Genomic DNA, 18,688 nt, shown 5'->3' on the forward strand with positions numbered 1-18,688 from the left:
GAGGTCCAGCAAGGAGGGTCTTCTGGTGGTTCCCTCTCTGTGAGAAGTAAAGTTACAGGGAACCAGGCAAAGGGCCTTTTTTTGTAGTGATTGGACCGCCCTCCCATCAGATGTCAATGAAATACACAGCTATATGATATTCAGAAGGCACCTGAAGGCAGCCTTATATAGAGGATGCCTTTACTGTTTGATGTTTAACTGTGTTTTTATATTCTGTTGGAAACTGCCCAGAGTGGATGGGGCAACCCAGTCAGATGGGCAATGTACAAATAATAAAATTATTATTGTTGTTGTTATTAGTGCTCCATTAACACAGTCGTATAAACATGTGTATGCATATATTTCCTTGGTTAATGATAAAATCAAGTAATATAATTTGCCTCCCACCTTTGAGTCCTAATGGAGTTCTGCTGGTGGTTTATATGGTGCAGGGATTGGAAACCGATAGCCCTCCAGATATGGTTGGCCTCCAACTCTCATCTGCCTCATCCATTAACCAGAGATGATGGGAACTGTAGATGTCTATCAATATCTGGTGGGTTCCTGATCCTTGATAAAGCAAATAATACACATTGAAACTGCTGTCCTAGGCATGTCTACTGAGAAGTGAGCCCCGCTGGGCACAACGGGGCTTACTCTCAAGGAAGTGGGTAGAGGATTGCAGCCAAACAGCCAAAACCCTTTAATAAAGTAAATGCAGACATGCTTTAATCTTTTTTTCCCCTTTTTTTTAAAGTAAGCTGCTTTATGGCTTATGTAGAACACATTTCTGTAATAATGTGCCAGATGTTTTTGTGAGTGGATCTATCCTGTATTGTCATCCCTCGTCTTGAAATGTTTTAACAGCAGAGTCAGGGCTGGTTCCATCAGAAATTGACGGAGTGGGGAAGGTTGAGGGGACCTATGATGCGCCACCTGTCTAGGAAAAGGGCTTGGCCTCCATCACTGCCTCCTGTGGCAGTGAGTTCCATAGTTTAACTATGCTCTTTGTGAAGATGTGTTTCCCTTTGTCTGTCTGGAATCTCCTTCCCTTCTGCTTTATTGGATGCCCCCAGTTTTCAGTGTGATGAGAGAGGGAGAAAAAATTATCCCTAGCCAAATTTCTCCACACCATGCCTTTTTTTCTAAATGAAGCAGAAATCCTTGCACCTTTTGCTCTGGCCTCTTGACCCTTTTGATTGTCATTTTCTAAACCTCTTCCACCTCTGCTATAGCTTTTTTCCGGTGAGGCAACCAGAATTGTATGCACTACTCCAAATGCAGTCACACCGTTGTGATGCTAGCAGTTTTATTTTCAAAATCTTTCCTAATGATCCCTAACATGGAAATCAGCCATACACTGGGTTGACATTTTCATTGAGCTATCCTAATTTCCATTTCATCATCTTCATTTGTCTTGAGTCACCTTCTCCGGAATGCCTCCTGTGCATATTCCTGCCTTATGGGAGTGGGGTGAAGAAAAAGACTATGATGCGGAATAATATCAGCAGTTGCCATTTGTCATACTTAATTCTTTATTTGTCTGCCACCTTTCTTGCAACATCAACAAAATGCTCAATTTTTCGCTCGATAGCTTGCAGCGTCAGGGAAAAAATAACACAATTCACAGTCACAAAAACGTAACAAAATTTAAGAAGCCGTACGTAATAAATGAAAATGTATCAATAAATGTACAGTAAAATGAATCCTTGTGTAATTCCAAATTAGGTGTAACAATAAAAATACAAAGCAATAAAAATACCAAGCACATCAAAAATAAATCATCTCCTAAATTAAATCCTGACTTCCAACAAAGACTCCTAAACCAAATCCCACTGTGATAGCTCGGTGAGAGGTATGGGGTCCCTCAGCACCCTTAACGAAAACTTGGATTGTTTGGGGGAAGCCATGACTGATTAAAAGTGTAATAATGCTGCTTTAAATGTATAGTGCAGATGGGGGCCTTTGAGACCCTGAAAAGAGTTAAAGTGACAGAGGCTTGTTCCTAGAGAGGCTTTGGAATGCGGAATGGGAAAAGAGCCTCTTCCTGGCCCCGCCTCCTTGGTCCAGGCAAATTTTGAACAGCTGCTGGAGGAGGTAAGTTGCACAGCAGGAGTCTATTTAGGGAAAGCAGAGCAAGAGGGGAAGGGAAGGGGAGGGAAGGGAAGGGAAGGGGGAAGGGTGCCCAGAGGGGACACACTTAGAAAGGGAGTGAAGGTGGGTGATCTGGAACACAGGTGCTGGCAGTGGGTTTTCCTCCTTCCTATTCTTTTGCATTCCAAGTCCTGCTGTGTGAGTACATTATATTTACTTTGGTTCCCAGGCAGCTTAAAAAGAAAAGAAAAGAAATCCAGGGTCTTGATATCCATTGTTTGAAAGTCCAGAAGTAGATGCTGCTGAACTCAGTGGGGCTTCCTTCTGCATGGACATGTATAGGTATGTCCTGTTTTGTTTGGGGTTTTTTTTGCAATATATAAAAAATTTCAAACAGTTTCACAATTGTCTTCATATCTATAATTATATTATTTCATAAATTGACTTCCCACCCCCACTTCCACAGTGTTTGTTTTTACTCATACCTTTTCACAGCATTGCCGTATTTTTCGCCCTATAGGGCTCACTGGCCCATAGGACGCACCTCATTTTTTTGGGGGGGGGGAAATGAATAACAAAAAATTATTTTCCCGACCCCAGCCCCCAGAACAGGCTGCCGCAAGCCTTGCGAGCCCGGCGGCAACTCCCGCCGGGAGCGCAAGGCTTGCGGACACCCGCGCAAAGCACAGAGCGTCCTCCGGAGGGCGCCCCATGCTCCACGCTGCAGCCTTGCACGCCCAGGGGGAACTCCTGCCGGGTGCACAAGGCTTGTGGATAGCTTCCTGAAGCCTGGAGAGCGAGAGGGGTCGGTGCGCACCGACGCCTCTCACTCTCCAGGCTTCAGCGAAAGCCTGCATTCGCCCCATAGGACACACACACATTTCCCCTTCATTTTTGGAGGGGGAAAAGTGCGTCCTATAGGGCGAAAAATGCGGTATATCTTTATCTATTACAAAAACTTTCTCTGTTTACCGTTATCTAGGATTGCCCTGTTAAGATGCTTACATTTAGAGGTAGGGGGCATATTTTGGATTGGATTGTTTTCCTCATTTATATTTGGCCTTTTCCTCCAAGGAACTAGTGGTGGAGTGTTCATTTATTTTTATTTATTTAATTGAATTGATATACCACCCTTTCCCCGGGGGTCTCAGGGCGGTTCACAGAATGAAATCAAGATATAAAACCACAAAGTACACAATAAAAATGAAAACAACAACCCAATAGCCACCCCCTCTGTTTTATCCTCACAACAACCCTTGCAGCGGTACTCAACCTGTGAGTCCCCAGATGTTGCACTACAACTCCCATCATCCCTGAGCTCTGGCCTTGCTAGCTAGGGGTGATGGGAGTTGTAGTTCAACAACATCTGGGGACCCACAGGTTGAGAAAAGCTGCTAGAGGAAGGCCAGAATAAGAGACCGTGACCGAATGAAGGTCACTCAAGCCCCATCTGCACTATACATTTATATCAGTAGGATACCACTTTAAACAGTCATGGCGCCCCTCAAAATATAATTGGAACTGCATTTTGTTAAAGGTGCCAAGGTTTGTTAGAGTACCTCCTATTCTCCCCACAGAGCTAAAATTCTCAGGGTGGTTTAACGAGAAACACTTATTCCCAAGGAACGGCCTTCTCCAGATGCCGTCTTATCTGGAAGTCCACTCCTGTGGTGGTGATGCAGTTGATGGAGAGCTGGACTAAGACCTTGGAGACCACTCAGCCATGATGCTCACTGGGTGAGCTTGGGCTCAGTCACACTCTCTCAGCCTAAATTATCTCACAGGTCACATCCCCTTGAACTTCTTAGGGAAAGGTGGGATTAAAATGCAGCAATAAAAGAGGAATAATGAAGGAATTAGGCCTTTAGTGTTGTGGCACCTGCTGTTTGTTTGGAATGCCTTCTTGTTGATTATTATAAAGGTGTTGCTTCTGTTGTCTTTTCGGCACCTGCTGAATATCTTTCCCAGTCTGCCACTGGATTGGATTTTGCTGGACTTGTTGTTTGCTGCCCTGGGCTCCTTTGGGAAGAGGGATAGGGGTATAAATTTAATAAAGCAAAAAATTAAAATAAATAAATTCTTCAACTCAGCAGGTTAAGACCCAACATGAAAGAGGTTAAAATGGAGAACCATGAAAAAGGAGCCAGGTTTCCTTGAGGTCTGAGGCTCGTGAGGGTGGACAGACTCTTGCTGTGAGGATGATCTCATGTCCCCTGACCCCCAGTCTGTGCAGGTAAGGGAACGGGGAGAACCCACAGCTATTTCTCAAACATTTTCTGATGCCACAATATTTATAGCTGTTAAGAGATGCTGTTCAAGAGACTAGGGCTGTGTGAATGCTACACCTTTAAAGCACAGTCTTTCCCTCAATGAATTCTGGGCACTGTAGTTTGTTAAGGGTTGCTGATAATTGTAACTCTGCAGGGTGGAAACTGCAATGCCCAGAATTCTTGGGAAGGAAAGAATGTGTCTCTCCTGTTTAGTGTATACACAGCCATATGCAATAAATGCCCCTTAGAGAGCCCTGAAGACAGGCTACATACACACCATACATTTAAAGCACCTTTAAGGCACACGACTCCCTCCAAAGAAGTCTGGGAATTGTAGTTTGTGAAGGGTGCTGGGAATTGTAGCTCTGTGATGGGGAAATTACAGTTTCTGCGATTCTTGGGGGGAAGCCATGTGATTTACGGTAAATGTATGGTGTGTCTGTAGCCTTTAGGCGTCTTAGTACCATTGGCTTTATTTAAAGCAGAATCATACTAAAGGGTTATGCCTACAAGGAACTTCCAAAAGAAACAGCTGTGGCAGAATCATGCTCCAAGGTTGCAATCTCACTTTAAGTTACTTCCAGCTAGAAACCTCCCTTGCTCCTTCTCTCTCTCTTTCTGTCTCACATACACAGACACACAATCCTATCAAATAGATATAGAAATAGCTCTGCAAACACGTCCCATCTAGCCACAGTAGGAAGCACCACTTCTGCCTTTGAACACCACTTGTTGGGAATCACATCTGGTGATCACTGTGAGAACAGGGTGCTAGACTAGATGGATCACTTAACTTTAAAAATAAGTAAGTCCCTAACTGGCATAATAAAACAACACAAAAACAATAAAATAGCTTTATGAGAACAGCAAATCAACAATACTGAAAGAGGAATGGTAGGGACTGATCTTATGGGTCAAGGAAAGTCTGGGCGAAAAGATACATATTTGCAAGATTGCAGCTGCTTAGAGATAATGAAGTCTTATATAAATTGTCTCAATAAACGAAGTGGCAGAAGTTACTCATAGTTGTTGTTGTTGTTGTTGTTACCACATCTGGCTTGGTTTCCCCAGGCACACTAGGTGGCTTCCAGCAAAATATAAAAAATAATAAAATGTCAGAATTATGTGTGGTGTGGTGGGGGAAGGGTCTTCCACAGTGCAGGGGCAAAGTTAGAAAATGTACGTTTTTGGTTCACTGCCGTGTGATACTCTGTAGAGTGCAGTGTCATGAGTTAAAATTTCCTCTGATTGTTGATGTGTTATTACAGTGTCTCTTCAGGGGTAGGCAGCCTTTCAAGTAACCCGGCCTCCAAATTATTCAGGGCTTTTACGTGTGTGTCACAAAAGACCTTGAATGTGGCCTGGTAGCTGATGGACAGTCACTGCAGCTCCCTTAGTGTGGATATAATATGTATAATAATACTTAATAGTATTGTGAATCTCCATGACAGTGGTGTTTTATCCCTGAAAGCTGGTATAAAAAGTACTTAAAAACAAATAAATAATAAATACCACTCAGCAATAGTCCCTTCAGAGTAGCTTGACTGTCTCACTTTGCCTCAGGCTTCATGGTCGCTAGGCCAAGGCTGCGGGCACATCATTTAAAGCACAGGGTCCTACACACCCCAAAGAATCCCAGGCTGATAGGAATTGTAGCTCTGTGAGAGGCAAACTGAAGTTCCCAGGATTTTTTGGAGAGGAAAATGTGCTTTAAATGTATGGTGCGTATTCAGTCTCTGTCTCTCTTTGGCAATTGTTTCATGACCTCTGGATGTAGGGTGTCGACTCACAGTTGAATCTCTCTTTCCTTCAGATATGGAGTCTATGAATGAGGAAGCTAACAAGATCCCAGAGCTGAAGAGCTCTGAGCTGAGGGAGCCACTCCAGGCAGCAGTGCAGACAGCCAAAGAGCAAGATACCCCGTGCGTTGTGAAGGTGGAAGCTGTTTTGAGACAACGGGTGGGAAATCCGGGCGGGATATTAAATAAGACGATTAGATGTTCAGAAAGCAGCAAAGACCTGGATGAAATCTCAGCCGAGGAGTCAAAAGGGAAGGATGAGGGACAAGCAACCTCAACAGAATGTGAGAACAGCTCCTCCATTGCAGAAGAGAGGCCTTATAAGTGCTCAGACTGTGGGAAAACCTTCTGTAGGAATGCTAACCTTATTAGACATTATAGAACCCACACAGGGGAGAAACCCTATGAATGCACCGTATGCGGGAAAAGCTTCTCTCAGAAAGGAAATCTTGCTATGCATGAGAGAATCCATGCAGAAGAGAAGCCGTACAAGTGTTTGCATTGTGGGAAATCCTTCTGTAAGAACGCCGACCTCCTTCGACACCAGCGCAACCATACAGGGGAGAAACCGTATCAGTGCTCCGTGTGCGGGAAAAGCTTCAGCATGAATTCTGACTTTATTATACATTTCAGAACCCACACGGGAGAGAAGCAACATGAATGCTCAGAGTGCGGCAAAAGCTTCAATAAGAAATGTAACCTGGTTGCACATGCCAGGACCCATAGCGGGGAGAAACCCTACAAATGCTCAGCGTGCGAGAAATCTTTCTCTACAGACTCGGAAGTCTTTAAACATTACAGAACCCACTCAGAAAACAAACCTTACGACTGCTGGAACTGTGGCAAGAGGTTCAGGCAGGAATCGCATTTAGCCGCACATAGGAGAATCCACACTGGGGAGAAGCCATACGAATGCTCGAGCTGTGGGCAGAAATTTACTCGAAAAGGAAACCTCGCTCTTCACGAGAGAATCCACACGGAAGAGAAACCATATAAATGCTTGGAATGTGGCAAATCGTTCCAAGCAAACTACAAACTTGCTGCACATCAGAGACTCCATGCAGGAGAGGCTCCATATGAATGTCCGGACTGCGGCAAAAGCTTCATCCGAAAAGGGAGACTCACAGCACACCTACAGTTCCACTCAGAGAAGAAACCATATGAATGTTTGGATTGTGGCAAATCCTTTGTTATGAACTCCGATCTCCTTAGACATCAGAGAACCCACACAGGCGAGAAACCATATGAATGCTCAGACTGTAAGAAAAGCTTTAGCCGGAAAGATGGCCTTCTCAAACATATAATCATCCATTCAGGGGAGCAATCGCAGACGTATGAGAAACCCTATGGATGCTTGCACTGTGGCAGAAGCTACAATTACAAGCAAAATCTCATTATCCATATGAGAAATCACAGCGGAGAAAAGCCCTATCGGTGTTCAGACTGCGATAAGGCCTTTAATACAAACTCCGAGCTTACTAAACATCGGAGAATGCACACAGGAGAGAAACCGTACAAGTGCTCTGAGTGTGAGAAAAGCTTTAGCCAGAAAGGAGACCTCATTGTCCATGTGAGGATCCACACAGGGGAGAAACCATATAAATGTACCGACTGCGGCAAATGTTTTAGCCTTAGTTACCTTGTGATCCGCCACCAGCAAATGCACACAGGGGAGAAACCATTTCTGTGTTCTGAATGTGGGAAATGTTTTGGTATACGCTCAAAACTTGCTCGGCACCAGTTGACTCACACAGGAGAAAAACCATACAAGTGCCTGGACTGTGGTCAGTGTTTCACTCGTAAAACGAACCTTTTCAAACATATGGCAGCTCATTCAGTGAAGAAGCCGTAGAAATCCCCTGGAGCAGGCGTTGGGTTAGTCCATGATTGCTATAGTTGTATTCCTCACAAGTGAATGCACACAGAGCAAAGCAATTCGTATTAATTTTCCTAATGGGAAAAAAGTTTCAATCTCTCATCAGCCTCAAAGTAGCTTATATGGCACAGTTAATTTTCTAAGAGCAATAAGATCCTTCGGGAAGCACTTAATAAGCAAGGGTCAATTAAGGAATTGTGTACTCAAAAGGGAGGTAATTGAAATACAGAACATAATTATAATAAAATACAGTCGTACCTTGGAAGTCGAACGGAATCCATTCCAGAAGACCGTTTGACTTCCAAATCGTTCGGAAACCAAAGCACGGCTTCTGATTGGCTGCAGGAACTTCCTGCAGCCAATCGAAAGCCCCGTTGGATGTTCGGGTTCCAAAGAATGTTCGCAAACCGGAAGACTCACTTCCGGGTTTGTGGCATTCGGGAGCCAAAACGTCCGAGTACCAAGGCATTTGGGATCCAAGGTACAACTGCATGTTCTATAATGATGAAATTATAGACCTTAAAACTGAAATATTTGTGTGAAAATGAGAGTTATTCAGCAGGGACTAGCTTTGGAAGGCTACAAATGGATCTGGGCTAGGAGACCACCACAAATTATATCTGTAGGTTGGAAGGAATATACATATATATATCAATACAGTATGCAATATCAACAGTATCTGATTCTTTATTGACTTTCTCAGACACACACATTGGTAATTCAAACTTATTGCTTTACTGCCCAAAATGTTATCTTAGAATGACCGGGTATTTATTACCAAATGATCCAAAAATATTATTATTGATCTATTTACAAGGGTTAGTAGTGGAGATGGATCTGGCTCTGGTTTCGTATTTGCTGAAAGCAGCAAAAAGAATAATTGCTAAAGCATGGAAGACGAAATTGGCACCATCAATTCTGACTGGTCCGGAAAGTTATTGAATATCGTAATACTATTATAACCGGTCATTTATTACTTGCTCTTCACCAGCAGGACCAAGGGTAGGTTACAACAATTTAAAATTCTGAAAAACAGTCAAAACAGATTGAAATCACAGTAGGGAAAAACACATTTTGAGTGTCCAAGGCTGGTGTAAAGAGATGGTAAGGAAATACATGAACAAACATTTATAAAGAAAAAGGGCTCCTCCCAGAAAGAAGAGGGCAAGGAGAAAAAGGAAGTGCCAAGCCCGCTGAGGGGAAGTTAGGGCTGGTCCTCGCCCCAACCAGGGCTGGATTAACCATTAAGCAAAATAAGGCCATGGTTAGGGCATCAAGGTTAGAGAGGCATTACAGAAATTTTCCATTGCTGGATTTACCATGGGCCATATGACGCAGCTGAACCAGGTTCCACAAAGAAGGCTCTTGCAACAAATGGAAAAAAATTCATATCATATATACAATAATAAAAAATAAATATAAAGTGGAAGTATGCAAAAAAAAAAACATTATTCTCCATCTTACTGTAGGCTTTGTTTCATTTCAGAATTAATTTTTTACAGTTTATTATTGTTCAGATTGTTTATGAAGGACCAGGTGCGCAGCCTGGGAGTCATTCTGGACTCACAGCTGTCCATGGAGGCGCAGGTCAATTCTGTGTCCAGGGCAGCTGTCTACCAGCTCCATCTGATATGCAGACTAAGACCCTATCTGCCTGCGGACTGTCTCACCAGAGTGGTGCATGCTCTGGTTATCTCTCGCTTGGACTACTGCAATGTACCCTATGTAGGGCTACCTTTGAAGGTGACCCAGAAACTACAACTAATCCAGAATGCGGCAGCTAGACTGGTGACTGGCAGTGGCCGTCAAGACCATATAACACCGCTCCTGAAAGACCTACATTGGCTCCCAGTACATTTCCGAGCACAATTTAAAGTGCTGGTGCTGATCTTTAAAGCCCTAAACGGCCTCGGTCCAGTATACCTGAAGGAGCATCTCCACCCCCCTCGTTCTACCCGGACACTGAGATCCAGCACCGAGGGCCTTCTGGCAGTTCCCTCATTGCGAGAAGTGAGGTTACAGGTGTTACCGGAAAAATCCGAGGGCTCCCTTGGACAAAAACAAAGACACCAACCAGGATAACTTGGAGCAAAACAGCAGCCTGTAGGCTTGGCCTTTATTGAACTGTTGCAACAGGGTGTTCCCTTCACTTGCAGGAGAGAGGAAAGACCCAGAAAGATGGTGTGCCAGACCTTATAAAAACTTTTGAAATTTCCATCCTCTAGGTCCAGCCCACCCCCAGAAACATCATGCATACATTACAGAAAGGAGGGGTTGAGGGAGGAGTTGTGGTGGTAACCTGAGTGTCCTGTCACCTGGCTGGTTCCTCCTTTCCCCCTCCCCATGAGTCACTTCCAGGAGACAAAGGGGAGTTGGCAGTTTCCTGCCCCCAGAGGGAAGATCTGATCATTGTCCTTTGTTTCAGTCCATGCTGAATCAACTCCCATATGCAAGTTCTTTGTGATCTTGATGGTCTTCTGTCTAGGACCATCAGGGTTGGCATAGCAGCTGGGCAGGGCTCCTGTGGATGTGCTGGGATGGTGAAGGGATTATGGCTGACCAGAACCAAGCCACCCCCCTTTGATAGTCCTTGTCGTATGGAGTAAAATAAAAATGGAGCAGTGCAAATCCGATGTATGGTTGGTTTTTCTATGAATTTATAACAGAAATGTGGTGTATGTAATGTGTGAGTGTGAGTGTGTGTGAAGTTTGTGCAAACAGAATGATTGGGGGGGGGGTTTCCTGCTACACAGGGAACCAGACAGAGGGCCTTCTTGGTAGTGGCGCCCTCCCTGTGGAACACCCTCCCACCAGATGTCAAAGAGAACTGCTACCAGACTTTTAGAAGACATCTGAAGGCAGCCCTGTTTAGGGAAGCTTTTAATGTTTGATGGATTACTGTATTTTAATATTTTGTTGGAAGCCGCCCAGAGTGGCTGGGGAAGCCCAGCCAGATGGGCCTCCTGTTCTCATGGTGGCCAACTGTATGACTGTGGGAAACCAGCAAGTTGGACCTGCCTGAGCACAAGGGCCTTCTCTCCTGCAGTTTCCAGCACTTTGTATTCAGAAGAATTAGTGCCTCTGACAGTTGGATGCAGAGGACTTTGTGGAGGAGTCTGGTTGGCTGTGGTGAGAAGCAGGATGCAGGATTTGAGAGGTTTTAAGTTGGATCCAGCAGCGCTCTGGACTCATATCCCACCCCCACCCCCCGAATTCTTGCCTGTGTTTTTGGGGACTGCCATGCCATCTCACTTTCTTGTGTCCTTGATTTACTTATATGTATCTGATAAATATGGTTATTTATCTCCTGCCTTCCAAGACAGCTCAATGATGATGATGATGATAATGATGAGAATCGTAGGCTTCAATAATATCAAAAGTTGAAAACCTGTGGAGGCAAAACATCTAAAACCAGCAAAAATGATTCATAATAGCCTTGGAGAAAAAGGAAGAATCTCCCATGACCTTTTTAAAAATCAGGAAAGTTGAGAGTTTCACATGAATGAGGCCGCCATTGAGAAAGATTGCTGCCTGTCAAGCTAATATTGAACGGAATAGTCTTGACTCTGAGTAAGGCAACTTCTTATGCTCTAATGCTACATATCTCTTATTATTCTGATATTTTATCAGATTCATTAAGTATGAACTTCTAAGAATTGTTGTGAAAAAATAATAAAACGTTTGAATTTGCAGCTTTAAATTACGACCGCACAAAAGTGGTGACATATTAAAGTGTGTTTATGATGCTGGTCCACTTTTTATTATTATTATTAAAGTAAAGTCATTTCATAACGTTTTGCAACATTGGCAGACCTGGTCAGTCCAGGATTGCCTCCCCGCAGCCCCACCCCCAGAGACTCTGTAATACTGGAACCCTTGGATATATGTATTCAAAACCCCAGAACGCCATGAAGACCAGTGGGTGACCTGGGTCCAGATGCACAGTCTCAGCCTGGGTTGTTGAGTGGATAGAGTTGGGACAGAGCGTGAACCTCAGGCTTGTAGGAAGGGTCTATTATCCGTCTGTCAGTCATCTATCTATTCTGTAAACCACCCTGAGACTCCCCCAAGTGTAGGATGGTATATAAATTCAATATCTATCTATCTATCTATCTATCTATCTATCTATCTATCTATCTATCTATCAACAAATAAATGCAGTGAATCTTAATTAGGTGCCTTAGGTCCACACATAAGGTTTTTTAAAAAAACCTAGAATTTCCTCTTTTGCTTGGGATGCAAGAGTTTAAGGCATTTTTGGCTGCCGAGTTGTATACACAGGCGAGAAACTGCTCATGCAGCCCAGAGGGTCACCGAATCATAGAATTGTAAAGTTGGGAGGGGTCCCAAGGGTCATCTAGTCCAACCCCCTTGGGCAAAGCAGGAATCTCAACTAAAGCAAAACAAAACCAGCACTTCTGAATTTTGTTTGGGTATTTTTTTTGGACAAGAAGCCACATAGACAATCTAGCACAGGGCACAGAGTGACAGCACCAGCAGCAGTGAGCTTTTTCCCATGCAGACTTCCAGAAGGCGTTAAAGTGAGAGAGATGCTTGTTCCTAGAGGGGCCCGGGAATGCTAGGCAAGGCAGATGGGGAAAGGGCTTATTCCTGGCCCGCCTCCTTGGTCCAGGGGAGGGCAGCTTTTGAATGGCTGCAGGAGGAGGAGGAGGAGGACCGAGGTGAGTTGCCCTGCTCCAGGAGCCTGTTTAGGCAATGCAGAGCAAGAGGGGAAGGGTGCCTGGAGGGGACAAATTCAGGAGGCGAAAGAGCTGCATTCTGGTTTCCTATGGCTAGGGAATAGGCGCCTCTCTCCCCTCTTTCTTTTGTAAGCCAGTGGAAGAGCATCCGCTTTGCACGCCTGGTCCTGGTCCTGGTTCAAGCCCCGGGGGCACATCCTGTTAGGGTTGCCTGAAACCCTGGAGCGACCTTGCCAGTCATTGTCCTGAGCTACGTGGACCTGTGGTCCTGTGCTCCTTATCAGGGTTAGAAACTCCGATATATAAGCTAGGTGCCAAATGGCTCCTTAAACCAAGGTTGCAGCTGCCAAAATGGAATGTTTTAGCTGCCCTTTTGGGGCAAGAAGCCTCTAAAATTTTATTAAATGATGAACTGACTGTGACTGGTTCTCATCTGGCTAGTTCCGATGACAGGCTAGGTTAAGAGCTTTGAGAACTTAAAGAAGAAAAGCCATTTGATCCAGGGACGGGCCACAGAGATACAGTCAGGCCTCGGGTTACAGACGCTTCAGGTTGCATTTTTTCGGATTATGGACGCGCCGAAACCCGGAAGTACCAGAACGGGTTAATTCTGGGTTTCGGCGGCCGCCCATGCGCAGAAGTGCTAAATTGCGCTTTGCGCATGCGCAGAAGCGCTGAACTGCAACCTGCTCGTGCACAGACGCAGCGCTGTGGGTTGCGAACGCTGCGGGTTGCGAACGTGCCTCCCGCACGGATCCGCAACCCAAGTGTCCACTGTATTGGCCTATTCCGACCTCTTTTTCTTAAGGGTGACTGCTCCTGCTCAGGCTGCACAGGAAAAAGCAACTGGGTTCCAGAAAGTCATTCTGATGGTGCAGATAAAATATAACTGATAGAATTTCACAGTGTTGGGTGAAAACAGTCCCGATCCAATGATCCCCAGGTGGTGGAGATGTCAGGCACCATCTTCGTGCCCATATGTTTGTTTGTTTGTTTGCTTGCTTGCTTGCTTGCTTGCTTCATTTCTATACTGCTTCATATTTTTAAGAAAAATCTCAAAGCAGTTTACAGCATATTAAAATGTCAGTAAAATAGTCCAGAATCAAACATTTCTGAAGAAAGTCAAATATAGAGTATACAGCCAAAGCAACATAATTAACAGAACTAAAATATTATCTTAAAGATTTCAAAATAAAACATTACAAAGGAGGTCAACTACAGAATACATTTAACAGAAACAAAATTAACAAAAAAAATTTTTTTTAAAGAAAAAACCAATGCTAAGTGAAGTCAGATATAAAATGCACATTTAAAACAGCATAACTAACAAGAGAATAAAATATTATCATAAGCATGATACGGCTGTTTGGCAGGTATAAAAAGATGGGGCAAAAGAATCCAATAGGGGTTTGTTGTCAGGCATAGCGATGTTCCTCCGGTCTCACCAGGCACCTCTTTAGTAGAGCTGCTGAGTCTGGGCCCTGCCCCCTAGGCCAGGTGGAAAGGGCCTTGCAGGGAGTGGCCTTCAAGACTCAGGGCCAGCCGATGTTGTTGTGACTACAACTCCCATCATCCCTGATCACTGACTGGGGCTGATAGGAATTGCAGTCCAAAGCATCTGGAGGGGAAGGGTGCTAGCTCAGAAAGCAGAGAAAGAACATTTCAGAAGGCAACAGGGGCAATCCCAGGTGGGGCTGGGAATGTCCCCTGCCTGAAGCTCTGGGGGGCAACTGCCACTCACACAACAGCACTTGTGAAGCAATTGGCATTGTGTCTTTGGCTAGAGCAGGGGCAGGCAACCTAAGGCCTGGGGGCCAGATGCGGCCCAATCGCCTTCTAAATCCGGCCCGCGATGGTCCAGGAATCAGCATGTTTTTACATGAGTAGAATGTGTGCTTTTATTTAAAATGCATCTCTGGGTTATTTGTGGGGCATAGGAATTTGTTCAAATTTTTTTTTCTTTTCAAAATATAGTCTGGCCCACCACATGGTCTGAGGGACGGTGGACCAGCCCACAGCTGAATAAGGTTGCTAACCCCTGGGCTAGAGGCAAAGCATAGCCATCAGGGTGAGCAGCTACTGATAGCTTTATCCTCCCTGAATTTACCTAACCCTCTTTTAAAGCCATCCTACGCATATTAACTTGGAAATACCTCCCAGAGCAATTTCCCAAGTTCTCTGGGAAGGAAGATTGATTGTTTTAACTTCTCGGGAAATTGTAGCTCTGTGGGGGGAACAGAGGGTCTCCTCTAACAGCTCGCCCCACCATGGGCAGAGGACAGTTCCCATGATTATTTGAGAGAGGCCACAGCTGTTGTTAGGAGTGGCATGTGTGGTGTGGATTTGGCCTCCAACTCCCATCATAGCATCATAGCTATGTAGAGTTGGAAGGGACCACAAAGGCCCAGCTCCTGCAATGCAGGAATCTTTTGCCCAGCGTGTGTCTTGAATCCCTGACCCTGAGGTTAAGAGTCTCATGCTTTACCAGCAGACCTTATCAGCATTGCCAGTGATCAGGGGTGACAGGAGATATAGTTAGCAACATCTGGAGGACCTTCGGTTTTGCAACCTCCAGATTTAGGACTCACTCAGGAATTTTTCTTTCTTCTATAAGGAAACTCTGAGCAGAGAAGATGGCCAGGATCATTTGTACAAAAGCCCTTGGCTAAGGAAACAAACATGGGACATCGACCAAAGAGAGGGTCCCTCAGCATGGAGTGAAGGCAGAAGGCAAAGGCATCCAGAAACAGACATGGATGAGCCCATTCTGTGTGCAAAAAACTTTAAAGATTTAGATGCCATCGCAGCCAAGGAGGAGACTGAGGAAAATGACAAGCAAGTGGCTCTGACCGAATGTGAGATGGACTCTCCAAGGTCTACATGCACCCACATGGAAGGGAAACTACATAAGTGTCCAGACTGCGGAAAGTCTTTCAGCATGAATTCTCACCTTATAAGTCATCAGAGAACCCACACGGGGGAGAAACCGTATGGGTGCTCAGCGTGTGGTAAGAGCTTCTCTCAGAAAGGGCACCTTGCGGTCCACGAGAGGATCCACATGGAAGAGAAACCGTACAAATGCTCAGAATGTGGGAAGTCTTTCTGTAAGAACGCTGACCTCACCAGGCACCACCGAAACCACACCGGGGAGAAGCCGTACAAATGCGCCGATTGCGGGAAGTCATTCAGCATGAACTCCGACTTCGTTAGGCATTACAGAACCCACGCGGGAGACAAAATGTACGAATGCTCGGACTGTGGGAAGAGCTGTGGAACGAAAAGCCACCTGGTCGCTCACCTGAGAATGCACACTGGAGAGAAACCGTTTGCCTGTGCGGTCTGCGGGAAGAGCTTTTCTCAGAAAGGGAACCTTGTCATTCATCAGAGACTCCACACCGAGGACAAGCCCTATAAGTGCTCGGACTGCGGGAAGTCCTTCTGTAAAAACGCCGATCTTGTCAGACATCGCCGAAACCATACAGGGGAGAAACCGTACACATGCCTGGAGTGCGGGCGATCCTTTAGTATGAACGCTGACTTTATCAGGCATTACAGAACCCACACAGGGGAGACGCAGTACAAATGCTCCGAGTGCGGCAAAAGCTTTAGCAAGAAGTGCAACCTGGTGACACACGTGAGAAGCCACACGGGCGAGAAGCCCTACAAATGCTCAGCGTGTGGGAAAAAGTTCTCCCTCAAAGGGAATCTCGTAGCCCACGAGAAAACCCACACGAAAGAGAAGCCGTGCAAGTGCTTGGACTGCGGGAGGTCCTTCAGCGTGAACTCTAAACTCGTCGAGCACCAGCGACTTCACACACGAGAAAAACCGTACGAATGCTCGGACTGTGGCAAAAGATTCCGCTGGATCGGGAACTTCATGTCGCACATACAGTTCCACTCGGGGGAGAAACCCTACGAGTGTTCACTGTGTGGGAAATCCTTCATTATACAACATGACCTTGTTCGGCACCAGAGGACCCACACGGGAGAGAAGCCCTACAGGTGCGCGGAGTGCGGGAAAACGTTCAGTCAGAAGGGGAGCCTTGTTGTACATGAGAGAATCCACACGGGGGAGAAGCCGTACAAGTGCGCGGATTGTGGGAAATGTTTCAACCTCAGCTCTTGCCTCATCCGACATCAGCTAACCCACACGAAGGAGAAACCCTACAAATGTGCAGATTGCGGGAAAAGTTTTGGCGTCAGCTCTCGCCTCCTGCAACACCAGCAGATCCACACTGGAGAGCGGATTCATAAGTGCTCGGAATGCGGGAAGAGCTTCGCTCACAGAAAAACTCTTGTCAAGCACATGCAAACACACACACGGGAGGAGAAGCCACAGACTTGCTTGGTGTGTGGGGAAAGTTTCATGGACCCTCCTGCTTTTAGCCAGCATAAGAGAGTCCACGCTGAGGAGAACTCCTATGAAATCGCCATGTTGTGACAAGCATTTGCGTATCGGCCTTTATAGAGGAAATAACCCAGAGGAAGAAAGAGGATATCACATCAGATAATATTCATTAGAAGGGAGAACTTTTAAATGCTCTGATTGTGGAAAGAGATCATGAGGAATTTTTTAATTTATTTAGTAGGGAACAAGTATCTGTTTTGTGGTAGATGAGATCATAATTCTTTCAATCTGCTCCCTCACCTGAACGCCACCACAGGGGCTAATGGAGAACCACCTTGCCCTGGGGGGAGAAGGAAACAGCCTGAGGACTGCTGTTACTCGGGTCAGCGGAAGTTATGGTTCGAAGCTGTTGCGTCACCAGTGATTCCATTTGGACTTAATTTAGATATTTTGCTAAACATCTCAAGTATTGTCTGTCTTGTTAGAAATGACAAACTGGTGGTTTTAAGACGACTTCTAAGGTATTCCTGATATTGCTGTGGCATAGGAGCCAATTTCTAGGGGCCAAGGTGCCTTCGCCCCCCCACTCCATAAAATATTTCAGGGCGCTGGGTCCCCCCAGAGTTGATGGGCATCGCCATTGAAATAGTGTGTGCACGCCACATCATGTGATCGATTATGTAGGGCAGGGCTTACCTACCTCCCCCATGTTTTATTCAAGCTAGAACCCCTGTGCTACAGCGAGGAAGCTGTATTTGAAAAAAAATATGCTTTTTATATTATAAGACTGCCTTCTGAAATAGCTTTGTTTTTACTCACTTTTACAGGTAGTTGGGGTGGTTCAATTTTCGGTAACGTCCAAAACCTTACCTGTTTTAATCTGTCATTTGTGTGGATTTTGTGTGCGTTGACACAATTTACGGTAGTCCAGTTTAGGAAAAGAGAAATTGGATGCAACCTCCTCATTGCATAGCTGACACAGGAAAGACGTTACATTGAATAATTGGGTATAATGTGTCCTGTAACACCATTAAAAGATTACTTCCTTTTTTATGAATATCAAGGGTCATTCTAGAGATCAGGCTGCAATCCTATACACCAGGGCTTTCCAAACACATTGGTGTTTTGGCTGCAGTGTGTAAGTATGTCGCACAAACGCTCCCCACACTCCTCCCAGGGCTGGAAAAGGGTTAGTTTAACCTCCGGTTTGCTAGTAAAGCTGAATAATCATATCACAAAATGATGCATGTCTTAAAAGTGTGTCGCCAACATGAAAAGTACACATGTATCTGGAAAAACATTCCATTCACTCAGTGGTCTTTACCTCTGAGTAGATATGTAAAAAGCTTGGAAAAAACAAACAACCCTTCAGCCACTTTGAAGAACCGAAGGAAAAACAGAGGAGGAGGAGGAACGACAGTTTCTTTTTTTTTTTTAAAGATATTTATTGGAATTTAAAAATTAAAGGAAAAAGGAAAACGATAAAAAATTTAACAGAACATACATTACAATACATAAAAAGAAAAACATAAAAAATACAACAATACAACAAAAAGAAACAAAAACACTAAAACACACATCCAATATTCCATATCTTTACCTTTCATTTACTTATTTCATTG

The 18,688-nt window shown here is 44.9% G+C and overlaps 2 protein-coding genes across 2 annotated transcripts; both read left to right on the forward strand.

The window, feature by feature from the left end:
• The first annotated feature begins 2,146 nt into the window (after positions 1 to 2,146).
• LOC309524796 (uncharacterized protein) lies at positions 2,147 to 9,456 on the forward strand. Its single transcript, XM_082209848.1, has 2 exons — positions 2,147 to 2,271; positions 6,157 to 9,456. Exon 2 carries the CDS (start codon positions 6,159 to 6,161, stop codon positions 7,992 to 7,994), a length of 1,836 nt encoding a protein of 611 aa, XP_082065974.1. The 5' UTR covers positions 2,147 to 2,271; positions 6,157 to 6,158; the 3' UTR covers positions 7,995 to 9,456.
• Positions 9,457 to 14,690: 5,234 nt separating this feature from the next.
• LOC309524852 (uncharacterized protein) lies at positions 14,691 to 18,120 on the forward strand. Its single transcript, XM_082209979.1, has 2 exons — positions 14,691 to 14,786; positions 15,333 to 18,120. The coding sequence occupies exon 2, from the start codon at positions 15,471 to 15,473 to the stop codon at positions 17,157 to 17,159; it is 1,689 nt and encodes a 562-aa protein (XP_082066105.1). The 5' UTR covers positions 14,691 to 14,786; positions 15,333 to 15,470; the 3' UTR covers positions 17,160 to 18,120.
• Positions 18,121 to 18,688: the final 568 nt, after the last annotated feature.

This window comes from Podarcis vaucheri (genome assembly GCF_965113315.1).
Source record: "Podarcis vaucheri genome assembly, chromosome: 2".
NCBI lineage: Eukaryota > Metazoa > Chordata > Lepidosauria > Squamata > Lacertidae > Podarcis > Podarcis vaucheri.

Excerpts from the sequence above, each read along its gene's own strand:
- LOC309524796 (XM_082209848.1), top strand. The coding sequence starts at position 6,159 with ATGGAGTCTATGAATGAGGAAGCTAACAAGATCCCAGAGCTGAAGAGC.
- LOC309524852 (XM_082209979.1), top strand. The coding sequence starts at position 15,471 with ATGGATGAGCCCATTCTGTGTGCAAAAAACTTTAAAGATTTAGATGCC.